The 26,725-nt window shown below is 51.1% G+C and overlaps 1 protein-coding gene across 1 annotated transcript in view; it reads right to left on the reverse strand.

Moving 5' to 3' along the window:
- NRF1 (nuclear respiratory factor 1) overlaps nucleotides 1–26,725 on the reverse strand; it is a 162,913-nt gene that overhangs the window by 46,233 nt on the left and 89,955 nt on the right. The window contains exons 10-11 of the mRNA XM_060245979.1: nucleotides 17,748–17,872; nucleotides 15,482–15,509 (exon numbers count right to left, since the gene is read on the reverse strand). Of these exons, the coding sequence (XP_060101962.1) occupies nucleotides 15,482–15,509; nucleotides 17,748–17,872 (153 nt within the window). The remainder of the gene's footprint in view (nucleotides 1–15,481; nucleotides 15,510–17,747; nucleotides 17,873–26,725) is intronic.

The following is a 26,725-nucleotide window of genomic DNA, read 5'->3' on the forward strand; positions in this document are numbered from 1 at the left end:
ACCCCTGATATAGCCAATCCTCCTGGAGCTCTCAGTAGGCCCTGTACAAAGAGCCCTGTAAGGAATTCTAGCAGGACCTCCTTTGCATATTAGGCCACACCCCCTGATATAGCCACTCCTCCTGGAGCTCTCAGTAGGCCCTGTACGAAGAGCCCTGTAAGGAATTCTAGCAGGACCTCCTTTGCATATTAGGCCACGCCCCCTGATGCAGCCAATCCTCCTGGAGCTTCCAGTAGGCCCTGTACAAAGAGCCCTGTAAGGAATTCTAGCAGGACCTCCTTTGCCTATTAGGCCACACCCCCTGAGGTAGCCAATCCTCCTGGAGCTTCCAGTAGGCCCTGTACAAAGAGCCCTGTAAGGAATTCTAGCAGGACCTCCTTTGCATATTAGGCCACACCCCCTGATATAGCCAATCCTCCTGGAGCTCTCAGTAGGCCCTGTACAAAGAGCCCTGTAAGGAATTCTAGCAGGACCTCCTTTGCATATTAGGCCACACCCCCTGATATAGCCAATCCTCCTGGAGCTCTCAGTAGGCCCTGTACGAAGAGCCCTGTAAGGAATTCTAGCAGGACCTCCTTTGCATATTAGGCCACGCCCCCCTGATGCAGCCAATCCTCCTGGAGCTTCCAGTAGGCCCTGTACAAAGAGCCCTGTAAGGAATTCTAGCAGGACCTCCTTTGCCTATTAGGCCACACACCCCTGATGCAGCCAATCCTCCTGGAGCTTCCAGCAGGCCCTGTAGGAAGAGCCCTGTAAGGAATTCTAGCAGGACCTCCTTTGCCTATTAGGCCACACACCCCTGAGGTAGCCAATCCTCCTGGAGCTTCCAGCAGGCCCTGTACGAAGAGCCCTGTAAGGAATTCTAGCAGGACCTCCTTTGCCTATTACGCCACACCCCCTGAGGTAGCCAATCCTCCTGGAGCTTCCAGCAGGCCCTGTACAAACAGCCCTGTAAGGAATTCTAGCAGGACCTCCTTTGCATATTAGGCCACACCCCCTGATATAGCCAATCCTCCTGGAGCTCTCAGTAGGCCCTGTACAAAGAGCCCTGTAAGGAATTCTAGCAGGACCTCCTTTGCCTATTAGGCCACACACCCCTGATGCAGCCAATCCTCCTGGAGCTTCCAGCAGGCCCTGTAGGAAGAGCCCTGTAAGGAATTCTAGCAGGACCTCCTTTGCCTATTAGGCCACACACCCCTGAGGTAGCCAATCCTCCTGGAGCTTCCAGCAGGCCCTGTACGAAGAGCCCTGTAAGGAATTCTAGCAGGACCACCTTTGTATATTAGGCCACACACCCCTGATGCAGCCAATCCTCCTGGAGCTTCCAGCAGGCCCTGTACGAAGAGCCCTGTAAGGAATTCTAGCAGGACCACCTTTGTATATTAGGCCACACACCCCTGATGCAGCCAATCCTCCTGGAGCTTCCAGCAGGCCCTGTACGAAGAGCCCTGTAAGGAATTCTAGCAGAACCTCCTTTGCATATTAGGCCACACACCCCTGATGCAGCCAATCCTCCTGGAGCTTCCAGCAGGCCCCTGTACAAACAGCCCTGTAAGGAATTCTAGCAGGACCTCCTTTGCATATTAGGCCACACACCCTGATATAGCCAATCCTCCTGGAGCTCTCAGTAGGCCCTGTACAAAGAGCCCTGTAAGGAATTCTAGCAGGACCTCCTTTGCATATTAGGCCACACCCCCCTGATGCAGCCAATCCTCCTGGAGCTCTCAGTAGGCCCTGTATGAAGAGCCCTGTAAGGAATTCTAGCAGGACCTCCTTTGCATATTAGGCCACACACCCCTGATGCAGCCAATCCTCCTGGAGCTCTCAGTAGGCCCTGTACGAAGAGCCCTGTAAGGAATTCTAGCAGGACCTCCTTTGCCTATTAGGCCACACCCCCCTGATGCAGCCAATCCTCCTGGAGCTCTCAGTAGGCCCTGTACTAAGAGCCCTGTAAGGAATTCTAGCAGGACCTCCTTTGTCTATTAGGCCACACACCCCTGATGCAGCCAATCCTCCTGGAGCTTCCAGCAGGCCCTGTACAAACAGCCCTGTAAGGAATTCTAGCAGGACCTCCTTTGCATATTAGGCCACACCCCCTGATATAGCCAGTCCTCCTGGAGCTCTCAGTAGGCCCTGTACAAAGAGCCCTGTAAGGAATTCTAGCAGGACCTCCTTTGCCTATTAGGCCACACACCCCTGATGCAGCCAATCCTCCTGGAGCTCTCAGTAGGCCCTGTATGAAGAGCCCTGTAAGGAATTCTAGCAGGACCTCCTTTGCCTATTAGGCCACACACCCCTGATGCAGCCAATCCTCCTGGAGCTCTCAGTAGGCCCTGTATGAAGAGCCCTGTAAGGAATTCTAGCAGGACCTCCTTTGCATATTAGGCCACACACCCCTGATGCAGCCAATCCTCCTGGAGCTTCCAGCAGGCCCTGTACGAAGAGCCCTGTAAGGAATTCCAGAAGGACCTCCTTTGCATATTAGGCCACACACCCCTGATGTAGCCAATCCTCCAAGCGCTTACAATAGGTCCTGTACGAAGAGCCCTGTAAGCTCTTGGTGGATTGGCTACATTGTGGGGGTATGGCCTAATATGCAAAGAAGTTCCTGCCACAAAAAAAGCCCTGGTTAGAACAGACTCCTAAGAGGCATTCCTGTCCGTGAGAGGGAAAAGAAAGGCCTCTTAAAATTTGCCCCCTACCACCTCCGGCTTTTGTAAATGTATTAAACTTTAAGGCTTTTAAAAAACCTGCTGCTCCTTGAATGGGGGTGGCGCATTTTAACTGGCATCAATCAACTCAAGCTTGCAACTGCTGCCCGCCCCGCCCCATACGGCCACCCCCTGGGGCAGCGGCTGAACGCAATTCCTTCCGGACCGCCAGCAGCTCCTCTCCCTGCACAGAGGCCCGCAATTATCCTCTGCCCTCCTGGCGGCAGCCAGAGAACGAGAGGCTGATGCATTATAGATGACACACCGGCCCGCAAATGCAGACCGCGAGCAAAGTAGCAGTGGGCGAGGAGCTACCTGCCCGGCTTCTGAGGTCCACGCCCAAGCCCTGCTCACGGAGCTTTATTTATTTCAAGCAAGGTTTCTATTCTGCTGTTCTTCTGCTCAAGGGAAGGAAAAGCCACTTCTGCCAAATAAGAAACAAATACAGCCTCATGCTGCAGAAATACAAGCGGAAAAAGAAAGAGGCCAACGTTCATGCGCGAGTCATTGCAAGCATGACAGAAAAGCTCTGCTTCACGAAGCTTTTGAAACCTGCAGAAGGTCGGAGAGCCTTCTGCACGTGCTCAGGAAGTCCCTCCCCTAGCACAGACTGAGCAGAGACGGTTATCGCTAAGTGGAGAAATAAAACATTCTGGGTCTGGTGAGTGGAGCTGCTTGCTGTTTGGGGGACATATGAAGGGCTGTCAAAACTCCAGGTGGGGCCTAGAATTCTTCTGGAAGGGCAACTGATCTCTAGACTTACACAGATCAGTTTCCCTGCAGAAAATGGCTGCTTTAGAGCATGGACTGCAGGGCTCCACCCCCAGAACTCCAGGAATTTTCCAACCCAGAGTTGGCGACCCTGCATACTGGTGGAGGCAACCCCACAGCTATCAAGCCCCCTGTAACTCGCCTTCACCATGCTAAAAACGTAGGTGTGGACGTATTTTTTGTTTTCAGGAAGCTAAGATCAACAGGATGCCAAATATCAGAGGTTGTTTGGGGGAAGGACTGCCAGGCACCCGCCGGGGCGAGGGACCCCCGCCCCCAAAGAGCACCACCACCTCGTGCTGTCCCCAGTGCAATGGCATCACCCAGAACGCCGTGCCAGGGACACTCTAGGACTTGCAGTAAAAACTCTATGGCACCATAGAGTTTTACTGCAAATCCTAGAGCGTTTCCCCACCGTGATGACATCAATTCTGGGTGACGTTGCCGTGCATGCACGAGGAACAAGTCCCCCGCTGCAGCGGCAGAGGGACTTGGTAACCCTAGTGGTGGTGGGGGGGGAGAGCAGGGGGGGAAGCCACAGATGCAGCATGCGGACAGCCAGTGTAGTGTAAGGGTGCCAAACTAGGATCTGAGAGACCCAGGTTCAAATCTTGGCTCTGCCATGGAAGCTCACTGAGCGGCCTTGGGCTAGTCACACACTCTCAGCCTGGCCTATCTCACAGGGTAGTTGTGAGGGTAAAACTGAGGAGAGGAGAACGACGTAAGCCACCTTGGGGTCCCTACTGGAGAAAGGTGGGATATAAATGAAGCACATAAATAAATAAGGCGCCACATTCAATGCTTAACGTGTTTGGCTATGGTCTAATAAAGGCCCTGGAGAGAAGCTGAGCAAACTGGAGACCGGCTTGGGACACAATCGAGCGGCTTCGTATGCTCAGAATTTGGCCTGAGATGTGACACTGAGTGTTGGACTGGATGGGCCACTGGCCTGATCCAACATGGCTTCTCTTATGTTCTTATGTGACACAGAGTGTTGGACTGGATGGGCCACTGGCCTGATCCAACATGGCTTCTCTTATGTTCTTATGTGACACAAAGTGTTGGACTGGATGGGCCACTGGCCTGATCCAACATGGCTTCTCTTATGTTCTTATGTGACACAGAGTGTTGGACTGGATGGGCCACTGGCCTGATCCAACATGGCTTCTCTTATGTTCTTATGTGACACAGAGTGTTGGACTGGAGGGGCCACTGGCCTGATCCAACATGGCTTCTCTTATGTTCTTATGTGACACAAAGTGTTGGACTGGATGGGCCACTGGCCTGATCCAACATGGCTTCTCTTATGTTCTTATGTGACACAGAGTGTTGGACTGGATGGGCCACTGGCCTGATCCAACAGGGCTTCTCTTCTGTTCTTATGAGAGAAAGACTGCAGATTTATACCCCACCCTTTTCTCTGAATCAGAGTCACAGAGTGGCTCACAATCTCCTTTCTCTTCTCCCCCCACAGTAGACACCCTGTGAGATGGGTGCAGCTGAGAGAGCTCTGACAGAAGCTGCCCTTTCAAGGACAACCTCTGCGAGAACTCTGGCTGACCCAAGAACATTCCAGCAGCTGCAAGTACGGAATCCAACCCGGTTCTCCCAGATAAGAGTCCCCGCACTTCACCACGACACCAAACTGGCTCTCAGAGAAGACTTCAGAATAATGGTGCCTGGTGTTGCCAACCTCCAGCTGGAGCCTGGAGTCTTCCCAAAATTACAAATTTTGGGAAGACTCCAGGCTCTCTCCAGCCGACAGAGATCAGTTTCCCCTGCACGAAATGGCAGCTTTGAAAGACAGACTCTGGTATACCACAGGGTCTAGGAGAAATGGATTTCTCTCCCTAGGACGCTGCCAGTGTTTCATCAGATTTTTAGCCTCCAGCTCAGACTTTTTTTTGTCTTCGCTCAGGAAAAATGGCCCCAGAGCACATTACTTGATGCAGGAGCTCACCACTTGAATGCCAGCAGCTCACAACTTTAATACCAGTGGAACAAAGTAGGAGTCACCTTTAAGACCAACCCATTTTTATTCAGAACGTCGGCTTTACATGTGCTCTCTAAGCACACTTCCTCGGACGAGGAATCCAGCGCAGGGAGCAAAGCCATACAGAGCTGAGCAGAGCCATACAGAGCTGGTAGGCAGTGGCCCAGAATGCAACATGGGACAGATTTAAGAACCAATGACAGTGTTTATTTAGAACAAGCTTACGTTCTAGATAAAAACTGGTTGGTCTTAAAGGTGCCCCTTGACTCCGGCTTTGTTTTATCCGGAATGTAAGCTTTCGTGTGCTAGAAGCACACTTCATCAGACGAGGAAATCAGGTACAGTAAGCCAAGCTACATATAGCTGGTAGGCGGTTTAGAATGCAAAATGGTACAAATTTAAGATCCAATGACAGAATAGTAAAATGAACCAATTGAGCAAACCTTTGATCTAGCATGAGCATGATGACATGGTTTACTATTCTGTCATTGTACCATTTTACATTCTAAACCACTGCCTACCAGATAATTTTACTTCACTGTCACTGGTTCTTAAATCGGTCCCATGTTGCATTCTGGGCCACTGCCTACCAGCTCTGTATGCCTCCGCTCAGCTCTGTATGGCTTTGCTCACTGCGCTGGATTCCTCGTCTGATGAAGTGTGCTTAAGAGCACATGAAAGCTTACGTTCTCAATAAAAACGAGTTGGTCTTAAAGGCACAACTTGACTCCTGCTTTGTTCAGCTGCTTCAGACCAACATGGCTGCCTGCTTGGATCGAAAGGCTGACTGTCCTTTATCTCCATTTCATTACTTTTCCATTGGACTGTATATGAAGCATTGCGCATGCACACATAAGCTCATGCCTTGGTCCTAAAAGTGCTTTGTTGATCCTAAAAAGGGGTGGCCAAAGTTGCTTAACTTAAGAACCACATAGAATAAATATCGGATGTCTAGAGATAGATCTGCTATCTATTTATTAGACATAATACTGTTTTGTTGCTTTCGCATGCTCCTGCTATTGAGATCAAAGGTTTGCTCAATTTAATTTTACTGCATACTACTGTTTTGTTGCTTTCGCATGCTCAGGCTACTCAGATCAAAGGTTTGCTCCATTTGCTAATTTTACTATTCTGTCATTGTACCATTTTACAATCTAAACCACTGCCTACTAGATAATTTTACTTCCCTGTCATTGGTTCTTAAATCTGCACCCTGTTGCATTCTGAGCCACTGCCTACCAGCTCTGGATGGCTCTGCTCAGCTCTGTATGGCTTTGCTCACTGTGCTGGATTCCTCATCTGAGGAAGGGTGCTTAAGTGCACATGAAAGCTGACGTTCTCAATAAAACTCGGTTGGTCTTAAAGGTGCCACTTGACTCCTGCTTTGTTCAACTGCTTCAGACCGACACGGCTGACCGCTTGGATCTAACTTTAATATCAGTAACTCACAAAGTAGAATTTTTGCTCACAAGACCCTGCAGCTTAGGGGGAACGCTGGTCCTTGCCCCAAGTCTCCAGAAATTCCCCAGACTGGAGCTGGCAACCTGAATGCCTGGTGTCGGGCTAGAGTCGACCCTCCCCCCTCCCCCAGTCCCCTGAGCTTCTAACTGAAGCTCCTTGTTTGCCGAAGCCCAAAATGGCCGCTTGCTTCCTCCTCACATTACGCAGCCTGCTGTTCTGGGGCTCGCTGCAGACGGGAACATATTGCAGCCGTGACGAGTACAAAAGGCGGCTGTCTGTTCCTTTAAATGTAACGCTAATGTCTTGTAATCAGCTTTAATTTTTAAACAGGCCCAAGTCCCTCCTGTCCATTTCCCCTAATTCGGGCCACGTGGACGGCAGAGCGGTCCCGGGCTTGAAAAAATAACGTCAGGCCCTCGCCCGCGACAGCTGGAGGGGGAGTCTCGGCCTCCTGTTGACGGGAGAGGATGCCAGGGCACCCAGCAGGGAAGGGAGGCGGGGAGGAAAGGGCAGGCCGGCAGAAAACAGCAGTCGAGCATTTAAGAAGAAGATATCGGATTTATAGCCCGCCCTTCGCTCTGAATTTCAGAGCAGCTTACAATCTCCTTTACCTTCCTCCACCAAAACAAACACCCTGTGAGATGGGTGGGGCAGAGAGAGCTCTGACAGAAGGTGCCTTTTCAAGGACAACTTCTGCCAGAGCTATGGCTGAACCAAGGCCACTCCAGCAGCTGCAAGTGGAGGAGTGGGGAATCAAAGCCAGTACTCCCAGATAAGAGAGCTCTGGCTGACCAAAGGCCATTCCAGCAGGTGCAAGTGCAGGAGTGGGGAATCGAACCCGGTTCTCCCAGATAAGAGAGCTCTGGCTGACCCAAGGCCATTCCAGCAGCTGCAAGTGAAGGAGTGGGGAATCAAACCTGGTTCTCCCAGATAAGAGAGCTCTGGCTGACCCAAGGCCATTCCAGCAGCTGCAAGTGAAGGAGTGGGGAATCAAACCTGGTTCTCCCAGATAAGAGAGCTCTGGCTGACCCAAGGCCATTCCAGCAGCTGCAAGTGAAGGAGTGGGGAATCAAACCTGGTTCTCCCAGATAAGAGAGCTCTGGCTGACCCAAGGCCATTCCAGCAGCTGCAAGTGAAGGAGTGGGGAATCAAACCTGGTTCTCCCAGATAAGAGAGCTCTGGCTGACCCAAGGCCATTCCAGCAGCTGCAAGTGAAGGAGTGGGGAATCAAACCTGGTTCTCCCAGATAAGAGAGCTCTGGCTGACCCAAGGCCATTCCAGCAGCTGCAAGTGAAGGAGTGGGGAATCAAACCTGGTTCTCCCAGATAAGAGAGCTCTGGCTGACCCAAGGCCATTCCAGCAGCTGCAAGTGAAGGAGTGGGGAATCAAACCTGGTTCTCCCAGATAAGAGAGCTCTGGCTGACCCAAGGCCATTCCAGCAGCTGCAAGTGAAGGAGTGGGGAATCAAACCTGGTTCTCCCAGATAAGAGAGCTCTGGCTGACCCAAGGCCATTCCAGCAGCCGCCAGTGGAGGAGTGGGGAATCAAAGCCAGTTCTCCCAGATAAGAATCCGCACATTTAACCACTACACCAAACTGGCTCTCTTTAGAAGAAGATATTGGATTTATACCCCGCCCTTCACTCTGAATCTCAGAGAAGATTACAAATCTCCTTTAACTCCCCCCCCCCAACCACAACAGACACCCTGTAAGGTGGGTCCGGCTGAGAGAGCTCTGGCAGAAATTGCCTTTCAAGGACAGCTCTGCAAGAGCTCTGGCTGACCCAAGGTCATTCCAGCAGGTGCAAGTGGAGGAGTGGGGAATCAAACCCGGTTCTCTCAGATAAGAGTCCGCGCACTTCACCACTACACTAAATTGGCTCTCTGGAGAGCTGACCTAAGGAGATCACAAGTGGCTGCCGCTGGCTGTGATTAATTTTATTTATTAGCTTACTTTGTTGATATGCCTTCATCCCCAAGTCATCTGCACTTTCCCTCTCCCTCCGTTTCATCCTCACAACAACCCCGTGTGGCAGGATTAGGCTGAGAGTATGGGACTGACCCAAGGCCACCCAGCGAGTCACGCCTGGCTCTTACAGATGTTCTAACCGCTACTCCACAGTGGCTCTCCTAAGAACATAAGAGAAGCCATGCTGGATCAGGCCAACAGCCCATCCAGTCCAACACTCTGTGTCACAGAAGAACATAAGAGAAGCCATGTTGGATCAGGCCAGTGGCCCATCCAGTCCAACACTCTGAGTCACATAAAAACATAAGAGAAGCCATGTTGGATCAGGCCAATGGCCCCTCCACTCCAACACTCTGCGTCACATAAGAACATAAGAGAAGCCATGTTGGATCAGGCCAGTGGCCCCTCCACTCCAACACTCTGTGTCACATAAGAACAGAAGAGAAGCCATGTTGGATCAGGCCAGTGGCCCCTCCACTCCAACACTCTGTGTCACATAGGAACATAAGAGAAGCCATGTTGGATCAGGCCAGTGGCCCCTCCACTCCAACACTCTGTGTCACATAGGAACATAAGAGAAGCCATGTTGGATCAGGCCAGTGGCACCTCCACTCCAACACTCTGTGTCACATAGGAACATAAGAGAAGCCATGTTGGATCAGGCCAACGGACCATCCACTCCAATACTCTGCGTTATACAGTGGCCAAAAGACCCAGGTGCCATCAGGAGGTCCACCAGCAGGGCCAGAACACTAAAAGTCCTCCCACTGTTGTCCCTCCAAAGCACCAGGAATACAGAGCGTCACTTGCCCCAGACAGAGAATTCTAACAATACGATGTGGCTAACAGCCACTGATGGACCTCTGCTCCAGATGCTTATCCAATCCCCTCTTAAAGCTGGCTATACTTAAAGGCTAACACCAGAATGCTGTGCATTCTTAAGAACATAAGAGAAGCCACGTTGGATCAGGCCAACGGCCCATCCAGTCCAACACTCTGTGTCACAGAAGAACAGAAGAGAAGCCATGTTGGATCAGGCCAATGGCCCATCCAGTCCAACACTCTGTGTCACATAAGAACATAAGAAAAGCCATGTTGGGTCAGGCCAATGGCCCATCCAGTCCAACACTCTGTGCTACATAAGAACATAAAAGAAGCCATGTTGGATCAGGCCAATGGCCCATCCAGTCCAACACTCTGTGTCACATAAGAAAAGCCATGTTGGGTCAGGCCAATGGCCCATCCAGTCCAACACTCTTTGTCACATAAGAGAAGCCATGTTGGATCAGGCCAATGGCCCATCCAGACCAACACACTCTGTGTCACATAAGAACATAAGAAAAGCCATGTTGTGTCAGGCCAGTGGCCCATCCAGTCCAACACTCTGTGTCACATAAGAACATAGGAGAAGCCATGTTGGATCAGGCCAACGGCCCATCCAGTCCAACACTCTATGTCACATAAGAACATAAGAGAAGCCATGCTGGATCAGGCCAACGGCCCATCCAGTCCAATACTCTCTATCACACAGTGGCCAAAAAACCCAGATGCCATTAGAAGCTCCATCAGTGGGGCCAGAACACTAGAAGCCCTCCCACTGTGCCCCCTCAAGCATCCAGAATACAGAGCATCACTGCCCCAGACTGAGAGCTCAAGCAATAAGCTGTGGCTAATAGCCACGGATGGACCTCTGCTCCATATGCTTATCTAACCCCCTCTTGAAGCCTGCTATGCTTGTAGCCGCCACCACCTCCTGTGGCAGTGAATTCCACATGTTAATCACCCTTTGGGTGAAGAAGTACTTCCTTCTATCCGTTTTAACCTGACTGCTCAGCAATTTCATTGAATGCCCGTGAGTTCTCGTATTGTAAGAAAGTGAGAAAAGGACTTCTTTCTTTACCTTCTCTATCCCAGGCATAGTCTTGTAAAACTCTCACATGGACTACTACTCAGGAGCAATTTTGGGGAACAATCAAACTATGTGATGTAGGAGAAAAAGGGGCCACAGCAGCAGCCCCCACCTTGCCGAGAGCTGCAGAGATTCCTGGGCAGAGCCAGACCTAATGATGTGCGAGAGAGAGAGGCAGCCTGCAGACAGAGAGAGCTACCCCGGTGCCAGGACAGAGGAGCCCAGCTGCGCTTTCCTCTGCCCCCGACCTCCCCTGCCCAACACACCGTTAATCCCCCCCACTGAAAGTCACAGCGGTGGCATTTAAGGAGAGGAAGAGATGATCATGTGACCTCTCGGGCATGGATTTGGGTAGATCCATCGACAAAGCTACTTGTCTCTCTATTTCAGGCTCCGACGGGGTTGCGTCCACGCGGCGACTTCACCGCAGGCAAAAAGGTCACGGAAGGTGCAGAGTTCAGCTTCCCAACAGTTGCAGCGTTCTTATTTTCTAAGCTCAGGAAAAAACTAGTTTTTAGCCATTTACTTATTTACTTTACTTATACCCAGGGCTTTTTTTTGTAGAGGAAGCCCAGCAGGAACACATTTGCGTATCAAGCCGCACCCCTTGCGGCTCAGCCAGCCAGAACTGCATTCCTGCTCAAAAAAAGTCCTGCTTATGTAAGAACGTAAGAGAAGCCATGTTGGATCAGGCCAATGGCCCTTCCAGTCCAACACTCTGTGTCACATAAGAACGTAAGAGAAGCCATGTTGGATCAGGCCAATGGCCCCTCCAGTCCAACACTCTGTGTCACATAAGAACATAAGAGAAGCCATGTTGGATCAGGCCAGTGGCCCCTCCAGTCCAACACTCTGTGTCACATAAGAACATAAGAGAAGCCATGTTGGATCAGGTCAGTGGCCCATCCAGTCCAACACTCTGTGTCACAGAAGAACATAAGAGAAGCCATGTTGGATCAGGTCAGGGGCCCATCCAGTCCAACACTCTATGTCACATAAGAACATAACAGAAGCCCTGTTGGATCAGGCCAGTGGCCCCTCCAGTCCAACACTCTGTGTCACATAAGAACATAACAGAAGCCCTGTTGGATCAGGCCAGTGGCCCCTCCAGTCCAACACTCTGTGTCACATAAGAACATAACAGAAGCCCTGTTGGATCAGGCCAGTGGCCCCTCCAGTCCAACACTCTGTGTCACATAAGAACATAACAGAAGCCCTGTTGGATCAGGTCAGTGGCCCATCCAGTCCAACACTCTGTGTCACATAAGAACATAACAGAAGCCCTGTTGGATCAGGCCAGTGGCCCCTCCAGTCCAACACTCTGTGTCACATAAGAACATAACAGAAGCCCTGTTGGATCAGGCCAGTGGCCCCTCCAGTCCAACACTCTGTGTCACATAAGAACATAACAGAAGCCCTGTTGGATCAGGCCAGTGGCCCCTCCAGTCCAACACTCTGTGTCACATAAGAACATAACAGAAGCCCTGTTGGATCAGGCCAGTGGCCCCTCCAGTCCAACACACTGTGTCACATAAGAACATAACAGAAGCCCTGTTGGATCAGGCCAATGGCCCATCCAGTCCAACACTCTTGTCTCACATAAGAACAGAAGAGAAGCCCTCTTGGATCAGGCCAATGGCCCATCCAGTCCAACACTCTGTGTCACATAAGAACATTACAGAAGCCCAGATCAGACCAATGGCCCATGTAGTCCAACACTCTGTGTCACACAGTGGCCAAAAAACCCAGGTGCCATCAAGAGGTCCATCAGTGGGGCCAGGATGTTAGAAGCCCTCCCACTGTGCCCCCCTCCACCAAGCACCCAGAATACAGAGCATCACAGCCACAGACAGAGAGCTCCAACAATTTAAAAAAAGGTATAGGGGCAAGCACCTGTGACACCCTGTCGTTTCCGACTCTGGGGTGACGTTGCCTTCACAACGTTTTCACGGCATACTTTTTAGGGGGTGGTTTGCCCTTGCCTTCCCCAGTCATCTACCCTTTCCCTCCAGCAAGCTGGGGACTCATTTGACCGATCTTGGAAGGATGGAAGGCTGAGTCAACCTTGAGACGGCTACCTGAACCCAGCTTCCGCAGGGATTGAACTCAGGCCGTGAGCAGAGCTTAGGACTACAGTACTGCAGCTTTACCACTCTGCATTCCATCAATACGCTGTGGCTAATAGCCACTGATAGATCTCTGCTCCAGATGTTTATCCAATCCCCTCTTGAAGTTGGTTATGCTTGTAGCCGCCACCACCTTCTGTAGCAATGAATTCCACATGTTAATCACCCTTTGGGTGAAGAAGGATTTCCTTCTATCTGTTCTAACCCGACTGCTCAGCAATTTCATTGAATGCCCACGAGTTCTTGTATTGTGAGAAAGGGAGAAAAGTACTTCTTTCTCTACCTTCTCCATCCCAGGCATAATCTTGTAAACTTCTCCCATATCACCCCGCAGTCGACGTTTCTCCAAGCTAAAGAGCCCCACCAATGGGACCCAAAGCAGCTTACATCATTCCCTCTGGTTTATCCTCACAACAACCCTGCGAGTTAGGTGAGGCTGAGAGCCATGACTGGCACAAGGTCACCCAGAAGGCTTCCATAGTACGAATGAGGACTGGAACCTGGATTTAAACGCTACACCTTGCTGGGATCACATAGGCAAGGGGCCGGAGAGGAACGCAACACCTGTTGCCCTGGCTAGTAAAAGCAGATTTATGCATAACAGCACCAAAGGCAGACCTATGCAAACTACGAGGGAGTATGCAAACTGACCCAACTGACATAAATCTTACGGCCTCGCTGGGTGCAGAACTTCTGTTGCTAAGCCTGAAGTTTTGCTTATGGAGAAGGGATTGTGCACATCCCAGATTCATCCGAGGAGGTGCTGAGGATTGAACCTGGGACCTGCTGCACACCAGGCAGATGCTCTACCACTGAGCCATGGCCCCTCTGGAAGGGGCAAAAGCTGCCACGACCTGATGCAAACACAAAGCTTCCTTGTACTACTTTTGTGCCGGCTGCCCAAGAAATTAATAACTGCAACGGAAGTATGATACACTTTCTCCTTGTTAAGGGCCGCTAGAGCCCTGTACAGCGTCACATACCCCTGCCACCAGATGGGAAAGAGCCCCACAGTCTTGAACACAAAGGGTGATTGGGAAAGAATATAAGAACATAAGAGAAAACAAGTTGGATCTGGTCAGTGGCCCATCCAGTCCAACACTCTGTGTCACATAAGAACATAAGAAAAGCCATGCTGGATCAGGCCAATGGCCCATCCAGTCCAACACTCTGTGTCACATAAGAGAAGCCGGTGGATCAGGCCAGTGGCCCATCCAGTCCAACACTCTGTGTCCCATAAGAACATAAGAGAAGCCATGCTGGATCAGGCCAGTGGTCCATCCAGTCCAACACTCTGTGTCACATAAGGGAAGCCGATGGATCAGGCCAGTGGCCCATCCAGTCCAACACTTTGTGTCACATAAGAACAGAAGAGAAGCCATGTTGGGTCAGGCCAGTGGCCCATCCAGTCCAACACTCTGTGTCACATAAGAACATAAGAGAAGCCATGTTGGGTCAGGCAGTGGCCCATCCAGTCCAACACTCTGTGTCACATAAGAACATAAGAGAAGTCATGTTGGATCAGGCCAGTGGCCCATCCAATCCTACACTCTGTGTCACATAAGAACATAAGAGAAGCCATGTTGGATCAGGCCAGTGGCCCATCCAGTCCAACACTCTGTGTCACATAAGAGAAGCCATGCTGGATCAGGCCAATGGCCCATCCAGTCCAACACTCTGTGTCACATAAGAGAAGCCGGTGGATCAGGCCAGTGGCCCATCCAGTCCAACACTCTGTGTCCCATAAGAACATAAGAGAAGCCATGCTGGATCAGGCCAGTGGTCCATCCAGTCCAACACTCTGTGTCACATAAGAGAAGCCGATGGATCAGGCCAGTGGCCCATCCAGTCCAACACTCTGTGTCACATAAGAACATAAGAGAAGACGTTGGATCAGGCCAGTGGCCCATCCAGTCCAACACTCTGTGTCACATAAGAACAGAAGAGAAGCCATGTTGGGTCAGGCCAGTGGCCCATCCAGTCCAACACTCTGTGTCACATAAGAACATAAGAGAAGCCATGTTGGGTCAGGCAGTGGCCCATCCAGTCCAACACTCTGTGTCACATAAGAACATAAGAGAAGCCATGTTGGGTCAGGCAGTGGCCCATCCAGTCCTACACTCTGTGTCACATAAGAACATAAGAGAAGCCATGTTGGATCAGGCCAGTGGCCCATCCAGTCCAACACTCTGTGTCACATAAGAACATAAGAGAAGACGTTGGATCAGGCCAGTGCCCCATTCAGTCCAACACTCAGTCCAACATACAGTGGCCAAAAAAACAGGCACCATCAGGAGGTCCATCAGTGGGGTCAGGACACTAGAAGCCCTCCCACTGTTGCCCCCCAAACACCAAGAATACAGAGCATCACTTGCTCCAGATATCAGAAAAGAAGCCATGTTGGATCAGGCCAATGGCCCCTCCAGTCCAACCCTCCATGTCATGCAGTGGCCAAAAAGCCCCATGCCATCAGGAAATCCATCAGTGGGGCCAAAACCAGATCCATCCTGTCTTTCTTTCTCTTCCCTCTTCCACTGACTCACTCAGTGAACTTGGAGGAAGCATTACCAACTGTCAAAAAACAGGAAAACAAGTGAGCAAAGGTTAATCCAGTCAGGGGTGGAGTTCTAGCAGGAGCTCCTTTGCATATTAGGCCACCCCCCCCCAATGTAGCCAATCCTCTGAGAGCTTACAAAAAAGAGCCCTGTAAGCTCTTGGAGGATTGGCTCCATCAGGGGGCTGTGGCCGAATATGCAAAGGAGCTCCTGCTAGAATTCCACCCCTGAGTCCAGTGGTGCCTTTAAGGCCAACAAAGTTTAATTCTGGATTTAAGCTTCCGTTCTGTTGCTTCAGACCAACACGGCTACCCACCTGACTCCAAAATAAGAAACAGATATGGTAGGCAAGAAGATCAGAGTTAATTCTGGCCCCGTTCTCGCTAGGAGGATGCGTAAAAGGACATTTAAACAAACCTGGTTTGGGTTTTTTTAACGCCAAATCTAGGGCAGGAAGAATTGGCCGGTTAATTCCTCTGCCAGCAAAAATCCTTCCCCCCCCCTCCTCCTCCTCCCGGCCAGCGAGACCAATCACAGCGCTTCCCACTTAATCTTCTATGCTGATCAAGCCTTGTGCTGCAGAGGCCTCGCTGATTGGCTACGCTGGAGAGCTGACATGCTTATAACCGGGCAGATCTTCTCCCTAAAGGCAAGGGGAAGGCTGGAGAGGCAGAGGTGGGTGACTGGCCCACCCAGAGAGTCAGGACCCAAATGCAAAACCCTCAAGGGAGGGCAGGAAGGCTGAGGTTGGCGCCATGGTTTGCAAACAGGCAGAGGGAGAGCTCCAAGGGCGGCTGCCGGAGCCTTTTGCTGGTGCCCCCCAGCAGCTAGATATCTGCCAGTTATGTAATGAAGCTAACCTGGAAAGCGCTTCCGAGAACTTCCCAGAATTCAGGCAGAGTCACTTTAATACCACCAGGGATTAGAGAACATGACTTTGAGAAGGAAAGACACACACACACACACACACAATAAGAAACAGATATGGTAGGCAAGAAGATCAGAGTTAATTCTGGCTAATAGCCACTGATGGACCTCTGCTCCATATTTTTATCCAATCCCCTCTTGAAGCTGGCTATGCTTGTATCCGCCACCACCTCCTGTGGAAGTGAATTCCACATGTTAACCACCCTTTGGGTGAAGAAGGACTTCCTTTTATCCATTCTAACCGGACTGCTCAGCAATTTCATTGAATGCCCACAAGTTCTTGTATTGTGAGAAAGGGAGAAAAGTACTTCTTTCTCTACTTTCTCCATCCCATGCATAATCTTGTAAACCTCTATCATGTCACCCCGCAGTCGACGTTTCTCCAAGCTAGAGAGCCCCAAGTGTTTTAACCTTTCTTCATAGGGAAAGTGTTCCAAACCTTGAGTCATTCTAGTTGCCCTTTTCTGGACTTTTTGCAATGCTATAATATCCTTTTTGAGGTACGGTGACCAGAATTGTACACAGTACTCCAAATGAGACCGCATCATCGATTTATACAGGGGCATTATGATACTGGCGGATTTGTTTTCAATTCCCTTCCTAATAATTCCCAGCATGGCGTTGGCCTTTTTTATTACAATCGCACACTGTCTCGACATTTTCAGTGAGTTATCTACCACGACCCCAAGATCTCTCTCTTGGTCAGTCTCTGCCAGTTCGCACCCCATCAACTTGTATTTGTAGCTGGGATTCTTGGCCCCAATGTGCATTACTTTGCACTTGGCCACACTGAACCGCATCTGCCACGTTGACGCCCACTCACCCAGCCTCAACAGATCCCTTTGGAGTGCCTCACAATCCTCTCTGGTTCTCACCACCCTGAACGATTTAGTGTCATCTGCAAACTTGGCCACTTCACTGCTCACTCCCAACTCCAACTTCTTCATAGGGAATGTGTTCCAGCACCCTTGAATCATTCGAGTTGCCCTTTTCTCAATGCTATAATATCTGCCGTGAGGAAACGAAGGGCAGCCTCTCCTCAAAGGTGTCTTCAGGAACACATATCCTCTGTCACTCCGAATGGGGAGCAGGCAAGGAGAGGACAGCAGTGCCGAGGCCCACTTCAGGCAGACGTCAGCAGCACAATCCTGCTGCCCACCTTTTGAGAGGACAAATGGACAATTCAAGCAAAGCTGCTCACATGGGACACTCTTCCTTGTGACTTAAAGGGAAAGTCTGCTGCGACTTGGAAGCCCCTTAACTCGGGAAGTGAGCCTTTACACGGGACCAGGGGGAAAAGCGCAGCCCAACGCTCGTATTGGCTTACCATTTGCATCTTGAACTCCGGTGAGCGCTCCAACGGCTGCCGCAGTTTCACCGGAAAGGACGATTTGCCCGCCGCCTTGGAGGGTGGCTTCGGCGAGCGTGGCTACGGCGTGGGCAGCAGCTTCACTGCAAGACACAAGTAAGGGTTGCTCAGCGGGTGGAGAGCACAGTCACAAAACGTGAGGGGGGGGGCGGCCTGGCACCCACAGGTTAAAACAGAAAACTCAGCAGGGTGGGAAAGACCTCTGCTTCAGAGACCCCGGAGAGCGGCTGTCAGTCGGGGAAAGAGGCGGCAATGCTCGAATTCACCGCAATGCAGATGCAGCAGAAAAACGCCACATTTTAAGAAGGATATAGACAAGCTAGAACCAGTGTTCCCTCTAAGCTGAGTTAGCGTGAGCTAAAGGTAAAGGTAGTCCCCTGTGCAAGCACCAGTCATAGAATCCTAGAGTTGGAAGGGTCCTCCAGTCCAACCCCCTGCCCAATGCAGGAAACTCAAACCCCTCCCCCTAAATTCACAGGATCCTCATTGCTGTCAGATGGCCATCTAGCCTCTGTTGAAAAACCTCCAAGGAAGGAGAGCCCACCACCTCCCCAGGAGGAAGCCTGTTCCACTGAGGAACCGCTCTAAACTCACAAACCCCTCCCCCTAAATTCACAGGATCCTCATTGCTGTCAGATGGCCATCTAGCCTCTGTTGAAAAACCTCCAAGGAAGGAGAGCCCACCACCTCCCAAGGAGGAAGCCTGTTCCACTGAGGAACCGCTCTAACGGTCAGGAAGTTCTTCCTAATAGAATATAGATTCATAGAGTTGGAAGGGACCTCCAGGGTCATCTAGTCCAACCCCCTGCACAATGTAGGAAACTCAAACCCCTCCCCCTAAATTCACAGGATCTTCATTGCTGTCAGATGGCCATCTAGCCTCTCTTTAAAAACCTCCAAGGAAGGAGAGCCCACCACCTCCCAAGGAGGAAGCCTGTTCCACTGAGGAACCGCTCTAACAGTCAGGAAGTTCTTCCTAATGTTGAGCTGGAAACTCTTTGTTTTAATTTCAACCCATTGGTTCTGGTCCGACCTTCTGGGGCCACAGAAAACAATTCCACCCCATCCTCTAGATGATAGCCCTTCAAGTACTTGAAGATGGTGATCCTATCACCTCTCAGCCGCCTCCTCTCCAGGCTAAACATGCCCAGCTCCTTCAACCTTTCCTCATAGGACTTGGTCTCCAGACCCCTTACCATCTTCGTCGCCCTCCTCTGGACCCGTTCCAGCTTGTCTAGATCCTTCTTAAATTGTGGTGCCCAAAACTGAACACAAGACTCCAGGCGAGGTCTTACCAGAGCAGAGTAAAGTCTGGGGTGACGTTGCTTTCGCAACGTTTTCACGGCAGACTTTTTACGGGGTGGTTTGCCCTTGCCTTCCCCAGTCATCTACGCTTCCCCCCCAGCAAGCTGGGGACTCCTTTGACTGACCTCGAGAGGATGGAAGGCTGAGTCAACCTCAAGCCGGCGACCTGAAACCCAGCTTTCACTGGGATTGAACTCAGGTCGTGAGAAGAGCTTAGGACTGCAGCAGTGCAGCTTTACCACTCTGCGCCACGGGGCTCTTTAGTGTGAGCTAGCTCACAGTTTTTTAGCTTCCGGTGTACACATTTTTGTCTTAGCTCAGGAAAAATGGCCCCAGAGCAAACTAATGTATGCAGGAGCTCACAACTTTCATGCCAGTAGCTCACAAAGTAGAATGTTTGTTCGCAAGACTCCAGAGTTTAGAGGGAACATTAGCTGGAAGGGGTCCAGAGGTGGGTGATGAAGATGGTGAGGGGTCTGGAGACCAAGTCCGATGAAGACTGAAGGAGCTGGGCATGTTTAGCCTGCAGAGGAGGCGGCTGAGAGGTGATATATTTATCACTTAATAGCTTTCTTTTTCTTTCTGTAAAGGTCTACGTTTTCTCAATAAACTTTTGAAATGTTTTTTTTTTTTTTTTAAGTCCTTGAAGGGCTGTCCTATAAAGTATGGTGCGGCTGTCCTATAAAGTATGGTGCCATGGTCGGATCACTTCGCCCTCAAGGCCCGTGTAAATATGCCCCCCCAAACCTGTTTAGGCGAGGAGCCGATTATGGCTCGCCCGCGGAGCCAAATGGACCCGGAACGGTTCCAGATGGCCCTGCGGGACTCCTGGCCCTCTGGTGACTCTCTTGATGGCCTGATAGAGACCTGGAATAGCCGGCTCTCTGGGGCCATCGAGGAGATCGCACCTCGGCGCCCTCTGCGACCTCGGATTAAGCTGGCTCCGTGGTACACCCCGGAATTACGCCAGCTGAAACAAGGCCTTAGACGGCTAGAGAGGCAATGGCGACGCACTCGTGACGAGGCGACTAGAACATCTTATAGGAAGTTTATGAAATCCTATGAGATGGCAATCAAGGCTGCAAAGAAAACATACTTTGCAGCTAGGATTGCATCTGCAAATTCGCGCCCAGCCCAATTATTTAGAATAATTCGGAATTTGACTACATTGCCTCAAGGCAATTCTAAAGCTAAGGAATTGGAAATTGGCTGTGAGGCTTTTGCGAAATTTTTTGCGGATAAGGTCCAATCGCTCCGCCAGGACTGCCCCGCCAATTTGGAGGCAGTAAGTGGACTCGAAGCCCAATGCGTGTCTTCTGATTCAACTCTGGATTGCTTCGACCCGCTCAGCTTGGACGAAGTCGACAGAATTCTTGCCACTGCACGTTCCACGACTTGCGATCTGGACCCTTGCCCCTCCTGGCTAATTAAGGCCTGCCAGGAGGAACTAAGATATCCTATACGGGATATTATAAATCGATCCCTTTCAGAAGGTGCCTTTCCAACACCTCTGAAAGAGGCATTGGTCCGCCCTCTCTTGAAAAAACCGTCATCAGACCCGGCCGAATTGGCACACTACCGGCCGGTCTCAAATCTGCCTTTTTTGGGCAAGATTATTGAGAGGGCCGTGGCAGCGCAGTTGCAGGAATTCCTGGAGGACGCTTCCGTCCTAGACCCATGCCAGTCCGGCTTCCGCCCGGGCCATGGGACAGAAACAGTCTTGGTCGCCCTCATGGATGACCTCCGACGGCAACTGGATCGAGGCGGCTCGGCAGTATTGCTGCTGTTAGACCTATCGGCGGCGTTCGATATGGTCGACCACCGGCTGCTGACCCGTCGCCTCGCCGACGCAGGAATTCGGGGGCTAGCCTTACAGTGGCTCTCCTCCTTTCTTGAAGGTCGGGGACAAAGGGTGGCAATTGGGGGGGAGCTGTCTCAGAGATACCCACTTCATTGTGGAGTGCCTCAGGGAGCAGTTCTCTCCCCGATGCTGTTTAACATCTTTATGCGTCCCCTTGCCCAGATTGCACGGAGGAATGGGCTGGGTTGCCATCAATATGCAGATGACACCCAGCTCTATCTATTGATGGACGACCGGACTGGTGATGTCCCAGAAAACCTGGACCGGGCACTACGAGCCGTGGCTGACTGGCTCAGGCTGAGCGGGCTGAAGTTGAATCCGGCGAAGACTGAGGTCCTTTGCATGGGCCGTGGCGAGCCAGGAGGGGAGACTATTCTACCGGCCTTCGACGGGGCGCCACTGGTACCGGTGCGCAAAGTCAAGAGCCTGGGAGTGCTACTGGAGTCCTCCCTATCAATGGAGGCCCAAGTAGCTGCCACTGCTAGATCCGCCTTCTTTCATCTTAAGAGGGCGAGGCAGTTGGCTCCCTTCCTGGAGCGCGCCGACCTAGCAACTGTGATCCACGCAACGGTCACTTCGAGGTTAGACTACTGCAATGCCCTCTACATGGGGCTGCCCTTGTACCGGACACGGAGGCTTCAGGTAGTCCAGAACGCGGCGGCCAGGCTGTTGGAGGGACTACCACGGTGGGAGCCTGCACGGCCTGGGCTGCGTAATTTGCACTGGCTGCCGGTTGTCTACCGTGTCCGATATAAGGTGCTGGTTATCACCTTTAAAGTCCTATATGGCCGAGGACCTGCCTACCTAAAGGACCGCCTCTCCCCGTATGTACCCCGGAGAGCACTGAGATCTGGTTCCCAGAACTTACTAACAATCCCTGGGCCAAGAGAAGTTAGGTTGAAGGCCACTAGGGAGCAGGCCTTCTCGGTGATAGCCCCTCGTTGGTGGAACGATCTACCAGAGATGGTGCGAGCCCTGCGGGACCTGAACCAATTCCGCAGGGCTTGCAAAACATTTCTCTTTCAGTTGGCATTTGAGACAACATGTGGTAATTGAATTGATATAGAACCGGATCAACGAATGAACAGATATTTAGCCATCCTAAATACATCTGGATTACATCATTCTAGCACCTACCTTAATATATCTTATTATATTTTATTTGTTTTTATGTATTTTAAATAACTATTTGTAATTAATGTCAAATTATTATGTTTTATGAATCATGGGACTCCCATGTCTGTTATACTGTCCAATAGGAATCATGGGATTCCTGTGCCTGTTAGCCGCCCTGAGCCCGCCTGGCGGGGAGGGCGGGATATAAAAATAAAATATTATTATTATTATTATTATTATTATTAATTGTTTTCTTTGGCCCCAGAAGACAGGGCCAGAACCAAGGGGTTGAAATTAAATCAAAAGAGTTTCTGGCTCAACATTAGGTAGAACTTCCTGACCGTTAGAGCGATTCCTCAGTGGAACAGGCTTCCTCCTTGGGAGGTGGTGGGCTCTCCTTCCTTGGAGGTTTTTAAGCAGAGGCTAGATGGCCATCTGACAGCAATGAGGATCCTGTGAGTTTAGGGGGAGGTGTTTGTGAGTTTAGAGCGGTTCCTCAGTGGAACAGGCTTCCTCCTTGGGAGGTGGTGGGCTCTCCTTCCTTGGAGGTTTCTCAACAGAGGCTAGATGGCCATCTGACAGCGATGAAGATCCTGTGAATGTAGGGGGAGGGGTTTGTGAGTTTAGAGTGGTTCCTTAGTGGAAGAGGCTTCCTCCTCGGGAGGTGGTGGGCTCTCCTTCCTTGGAGGTTTTTCAACAGAGGCTAGATGGCCATCTGACAGAAATGAGGATCCTGTGAGTTTAGGGGGAGGTGTTTGTGAGTTTAGAGCGGTTCCTCAGTGGAAGAGGCTTCCTCCTTGGGAGGTGGTGGGCTCTCCTTCCTTGGAGGTTTTTAAGCAGAGGCTAGATGGCCCTCTGACAGCAACACTGATCCTGTGAACTTAGGGGGAGGTGTTTGTGAAGTTCCTGGGGGTCCCTTCCAACTCTATGATTCTATGAAAAAGGCGATGCTAACTGAGCCGGCTGTACTCAGGAAGGCGGAAGAGGTCACTGTCTCTCATGATGTTATGGGCCCAGTGAGGTGTAACTTTGGGCTGGGGAATTCTGGGAAACCCATAGCTACATTCATACATTCAAGCTACAGAAAACCCTTGGTCGGATAAAAGAGAGGAGAGGAGGGAGAACAATGTAAGCTAATTTGGGACCTCACAGGAAAGAAACACGGGATATAAATAAAGCAAAGAATATAAAATAATGGCCTCCGGTTTAGATGGGTTTAAAAGGCAGCTATGAGATCCATTCGCCGTCGATCCATTTCCGTTGAAAGCTGCTTTGAATGCCAAACGGGTAGAGAGGCAGCTAATAACTTTTTTAAATAAATAAAATAATAGATGAAATAAATGCATGGCTACCTGCTATTACTGCTAAATGGAGCCTCCAAGTTCAGAGGCAGGGTACTTCTGAATGACAACTGCAATGACATGGCGGGCTTCGGCCTCTCCTGACGCTGCTTGAAGGATCTGCAGGGGCCAGCATGGGAAACAGGACATGGGACTAGCCAGACTCTTGGCTCTGTCGCTGAGCAGACACACCCCACACCTTCCCAAAGCCAGGTGTGGAATTCTAGGAGGAGTTCCTTTGCATCTTAGGCCAGACCCCCTGATGGAGCCAATCCTCCAAGAGCTTACAAGGCTCTTTTTTGAAAGCTCTTGGAGGATTGGCTACATCAGGGGGGCATGGCCTAATAGGCAAAGGAGGTCCTGCTAGAATTCCTTACAGGGCTCTTCGTACAGGGCCTGCTGAGAGCTCCAGGAGGATTGGCTACATCAGGGGGGCGTGGCCTAATAGGCAAAGGAGGTCCTGCTAGAATTCCTTACAGGGCTCTTCGTACAGGGCCTGCTGAGAGCTCCAGGAGGATTGGCTACATCAGGGGGGCGTGGCCTAATAGGCAAAGGAGGTCCTGCTAGAATTCCTTACAGGGCTCTTCGTACAGGGCCTGCTGAGAGCTCCAGGAGGATTGGCTGCATCAGGGGTGTGTGGCCTAATAGGCAAAGGAGGTCCTGCTAGAATTCCTTACAGGGCTCTTTGTACAGGGCCTGCTGAGAGCTCCAGGAGGATTGGCTACATCAGGGGGGCGTGGCCTAATAGGCAAAGGAGGTCCTGCTAGAATTCCTTACAGGGCTCTTCGTACAGGGCCTGCTGAGAGCTCCAGGAGGATTGGCTACATCAGGGGGGCGTGGCCTAATAGGCAAAGGAGGTCCTGCTAGAATTCCTTACAGGGCTCTTCGTACAGGGCCTGCTGAGAGCTCCAGGAGGATTGGCTGCATCAGGGGTGTGTGGCCTAATAGGCAAAGGAGGTCCTGCTAGAATTCCTTACAGGGCTCTTCGTACAGGGCCTGCTGAGAGCTCCAGGAGGATTGGCTACATCAGGGGGGCGTGGCCTAATAGACAAAGGAGGTCCTGCTAGAATTCCTTACAGGGCTCTTCGTACAGGACCTACCGTAAGCTCCAGGAGGATTGGCTGCATCAGGGGTGTGTGGCCTAATAGGCAAAGGAGGTCCTGCTAGAATTCCTTACAGGGCTCTTCGTACAGGGCCTGCTGAGAGCTCCAGGAGGATTGGCTACATCAGGGGGGCGTGGCCTAATAGGCAAAGGAACTCCTCCTAGAATCCCACCCCTGCAAATCCCTTCTGCCCAATCTGAGAAGAACAATTTTCCCTCCAGAAAGTCAAGCTGTAGGACAACCTAGAGTACGGGTGTCGAACTCATTTGTTATGAGGGCCAGATCTGAGATAAATGAGACCTTGTCAAGCCAAGCCAACATGCATTTCGGGAGCCGAATCAGGTCCCCGGAGAGCTACTATCAGGCCCCTGAGCAACTGGCCGTCATCTGCTTCATTCTCCTTCTCGCTTCCTTCTGCATCACAGTTTGCTTTGCCAGGCATGCTCAATCGCACAGGAGCACCAGAGCAAAGCCTTTATTTTCTCCATTGGCTGAGGCTCCTCCCTTCAGGAGGAGGGGGGAAGAAATAGCTTGCTTTGCCAGGCTCTCTCAGTCACAGCAGAGCTACTGAGCCAAACCTCTCCTCCTTCTACTGGCTGAAGCTCCTCCCCTTCCTGGCCCCTGGGGAAAGAAGGAAAGAGCCAGGGCTTCCTTTGCCCAGTTCCCTGGATCCCATGGGAGAAATACCAAGAAAACATCTTTAAGACCCAACGAGTGCTAATGTTTTAAGCATGTTTTAAGTTTTTAAAAATATATATATTTGTGTTTGTCTGTGTTCTTTATAAAGTTTATATCTCTGCTACCTGGCATTCCATTTTATGACACCCACGGCCCAGCCGCACAAGTTTCATTTATGGAGGGTCTCATATGTCAGATCCAGCCCTCACAACAAACGAGTTTGACACCCCTGGCCTAGGCCTAGCTCCTGTACATTTCTCACTCAAGGCGGCTCAGGCGCTTGGCAGCTTGATAACAAAGTCTCAAGGGGTGCTGTTAATCTCCTGCCCACAGAACAAGCCGGGAAAGGGGCGATGCGTTTTCCCCACAGCGAAGTGGCACTTCCAGCTATCATCCAGACAGACCTGAGTTGCTGGGTCTCAAGCGGAACAATGGGGCTGACACATTCAACGGAAAGGGGAGGGCAGCGTAGTGGCTCACAGGAAGAGCATCAGCCTGGCATGAAGAGGGTCCCCGGTTCAATCCCCGGAAAGGGCCCAGGCAGGAGGTGATGGGAAAGACCTCTAAGCTGAGACCATGGAGAGCCATGACGTGGGACTGTGGCTCAGTGCTAGAGTCTCTGCTCAGCATGCAGAAGGTCCCAGGTTCAGTCCCCAGCATCTCCAGTTAAAAGGACCAGGCAGGAGGTGATGGGAAAGACCTCAGTCTTAGATCCTGGAGAGCCATGAAGTGGGGCTGTGGCTCAGTGTTAGAGCCTCTGCTCAGCAAGCAAAAGGTCCCAGGTTCAATTCCCGGCATATCCAGTTAAAAGGACCAGGCAGGAGGTGATGGGAAAGACTTCCACCTGAGACCCTGGAGAGCCATGAAGTGGGCTATAGCTCAGTGGTAGACCTTCGCTCTGAGGGAGAGAGAGTGAGCAGGCTGAGGCCTGGTAGCCTAACAGACAAGGGACAGTTCAGTCTAGACGCGTCAGGGACTTGATTTCCCTTCTCCCATGTTACTTATACAGTTTAAAGCGCCTTCTCTGTTCACTTGCCCTTCACTGATTTTCCTGTTTAAAATAAACCTTTTTGTTGTTCTTTGTTACTCTGCCTGGTCTATGTGTCTATTTCCTTGCCCAAAGCAAGAGGAATCTGAAGGCCTTGGGAGGATATTTTGGGCCTTCCCAAGGGTGCCTCATTCCAGAGGGGCGACAGCATCAGGTGGCACCCCCATCTGGGTCATGACATGCATTGTCTACTCAGACTGGCAGTGGCTCTGCAGGGTCTCAGGCCGAGGTCTTTCCCATCCCCTCCTGCCTGGTCCTTTTAGCTGGAGATGCCGGGGTTTGAACCTGGGATCTTCTGCATGGTGAGCAGACGGTCCGGCACTCAGCCATGGCCCCTACTGTGGTTCTTCTGAAGTGCCGCTGCTAAACATGCAAACTTTTAGAAGGCAATCATGTAAAACAAAAGAAAGCAAAACTTTGCACTTGGCTCAAATCGGATCTTAGCAGTGACGGAAATGACACTTGGATGTCCGAGAGAGGCGGAG

Source organism: Heteronotia binoei, chromosome 8 (genome assembly GCF_032191835.1).
Source record: "Heteronotia binoei isolate CCM8104 ecotype False Entrance Well chromosome 8, APGP_CSIRO_Hbin_v1, whole genome shotgun sequence".
In the NCBI taxonomy this organism is placed as follows: Eukaryota; Metazoa; Chordata; class Lepidosauria; order Squamata; family Gekkonidae; genus Heteronotia; species Heteronotia binoei.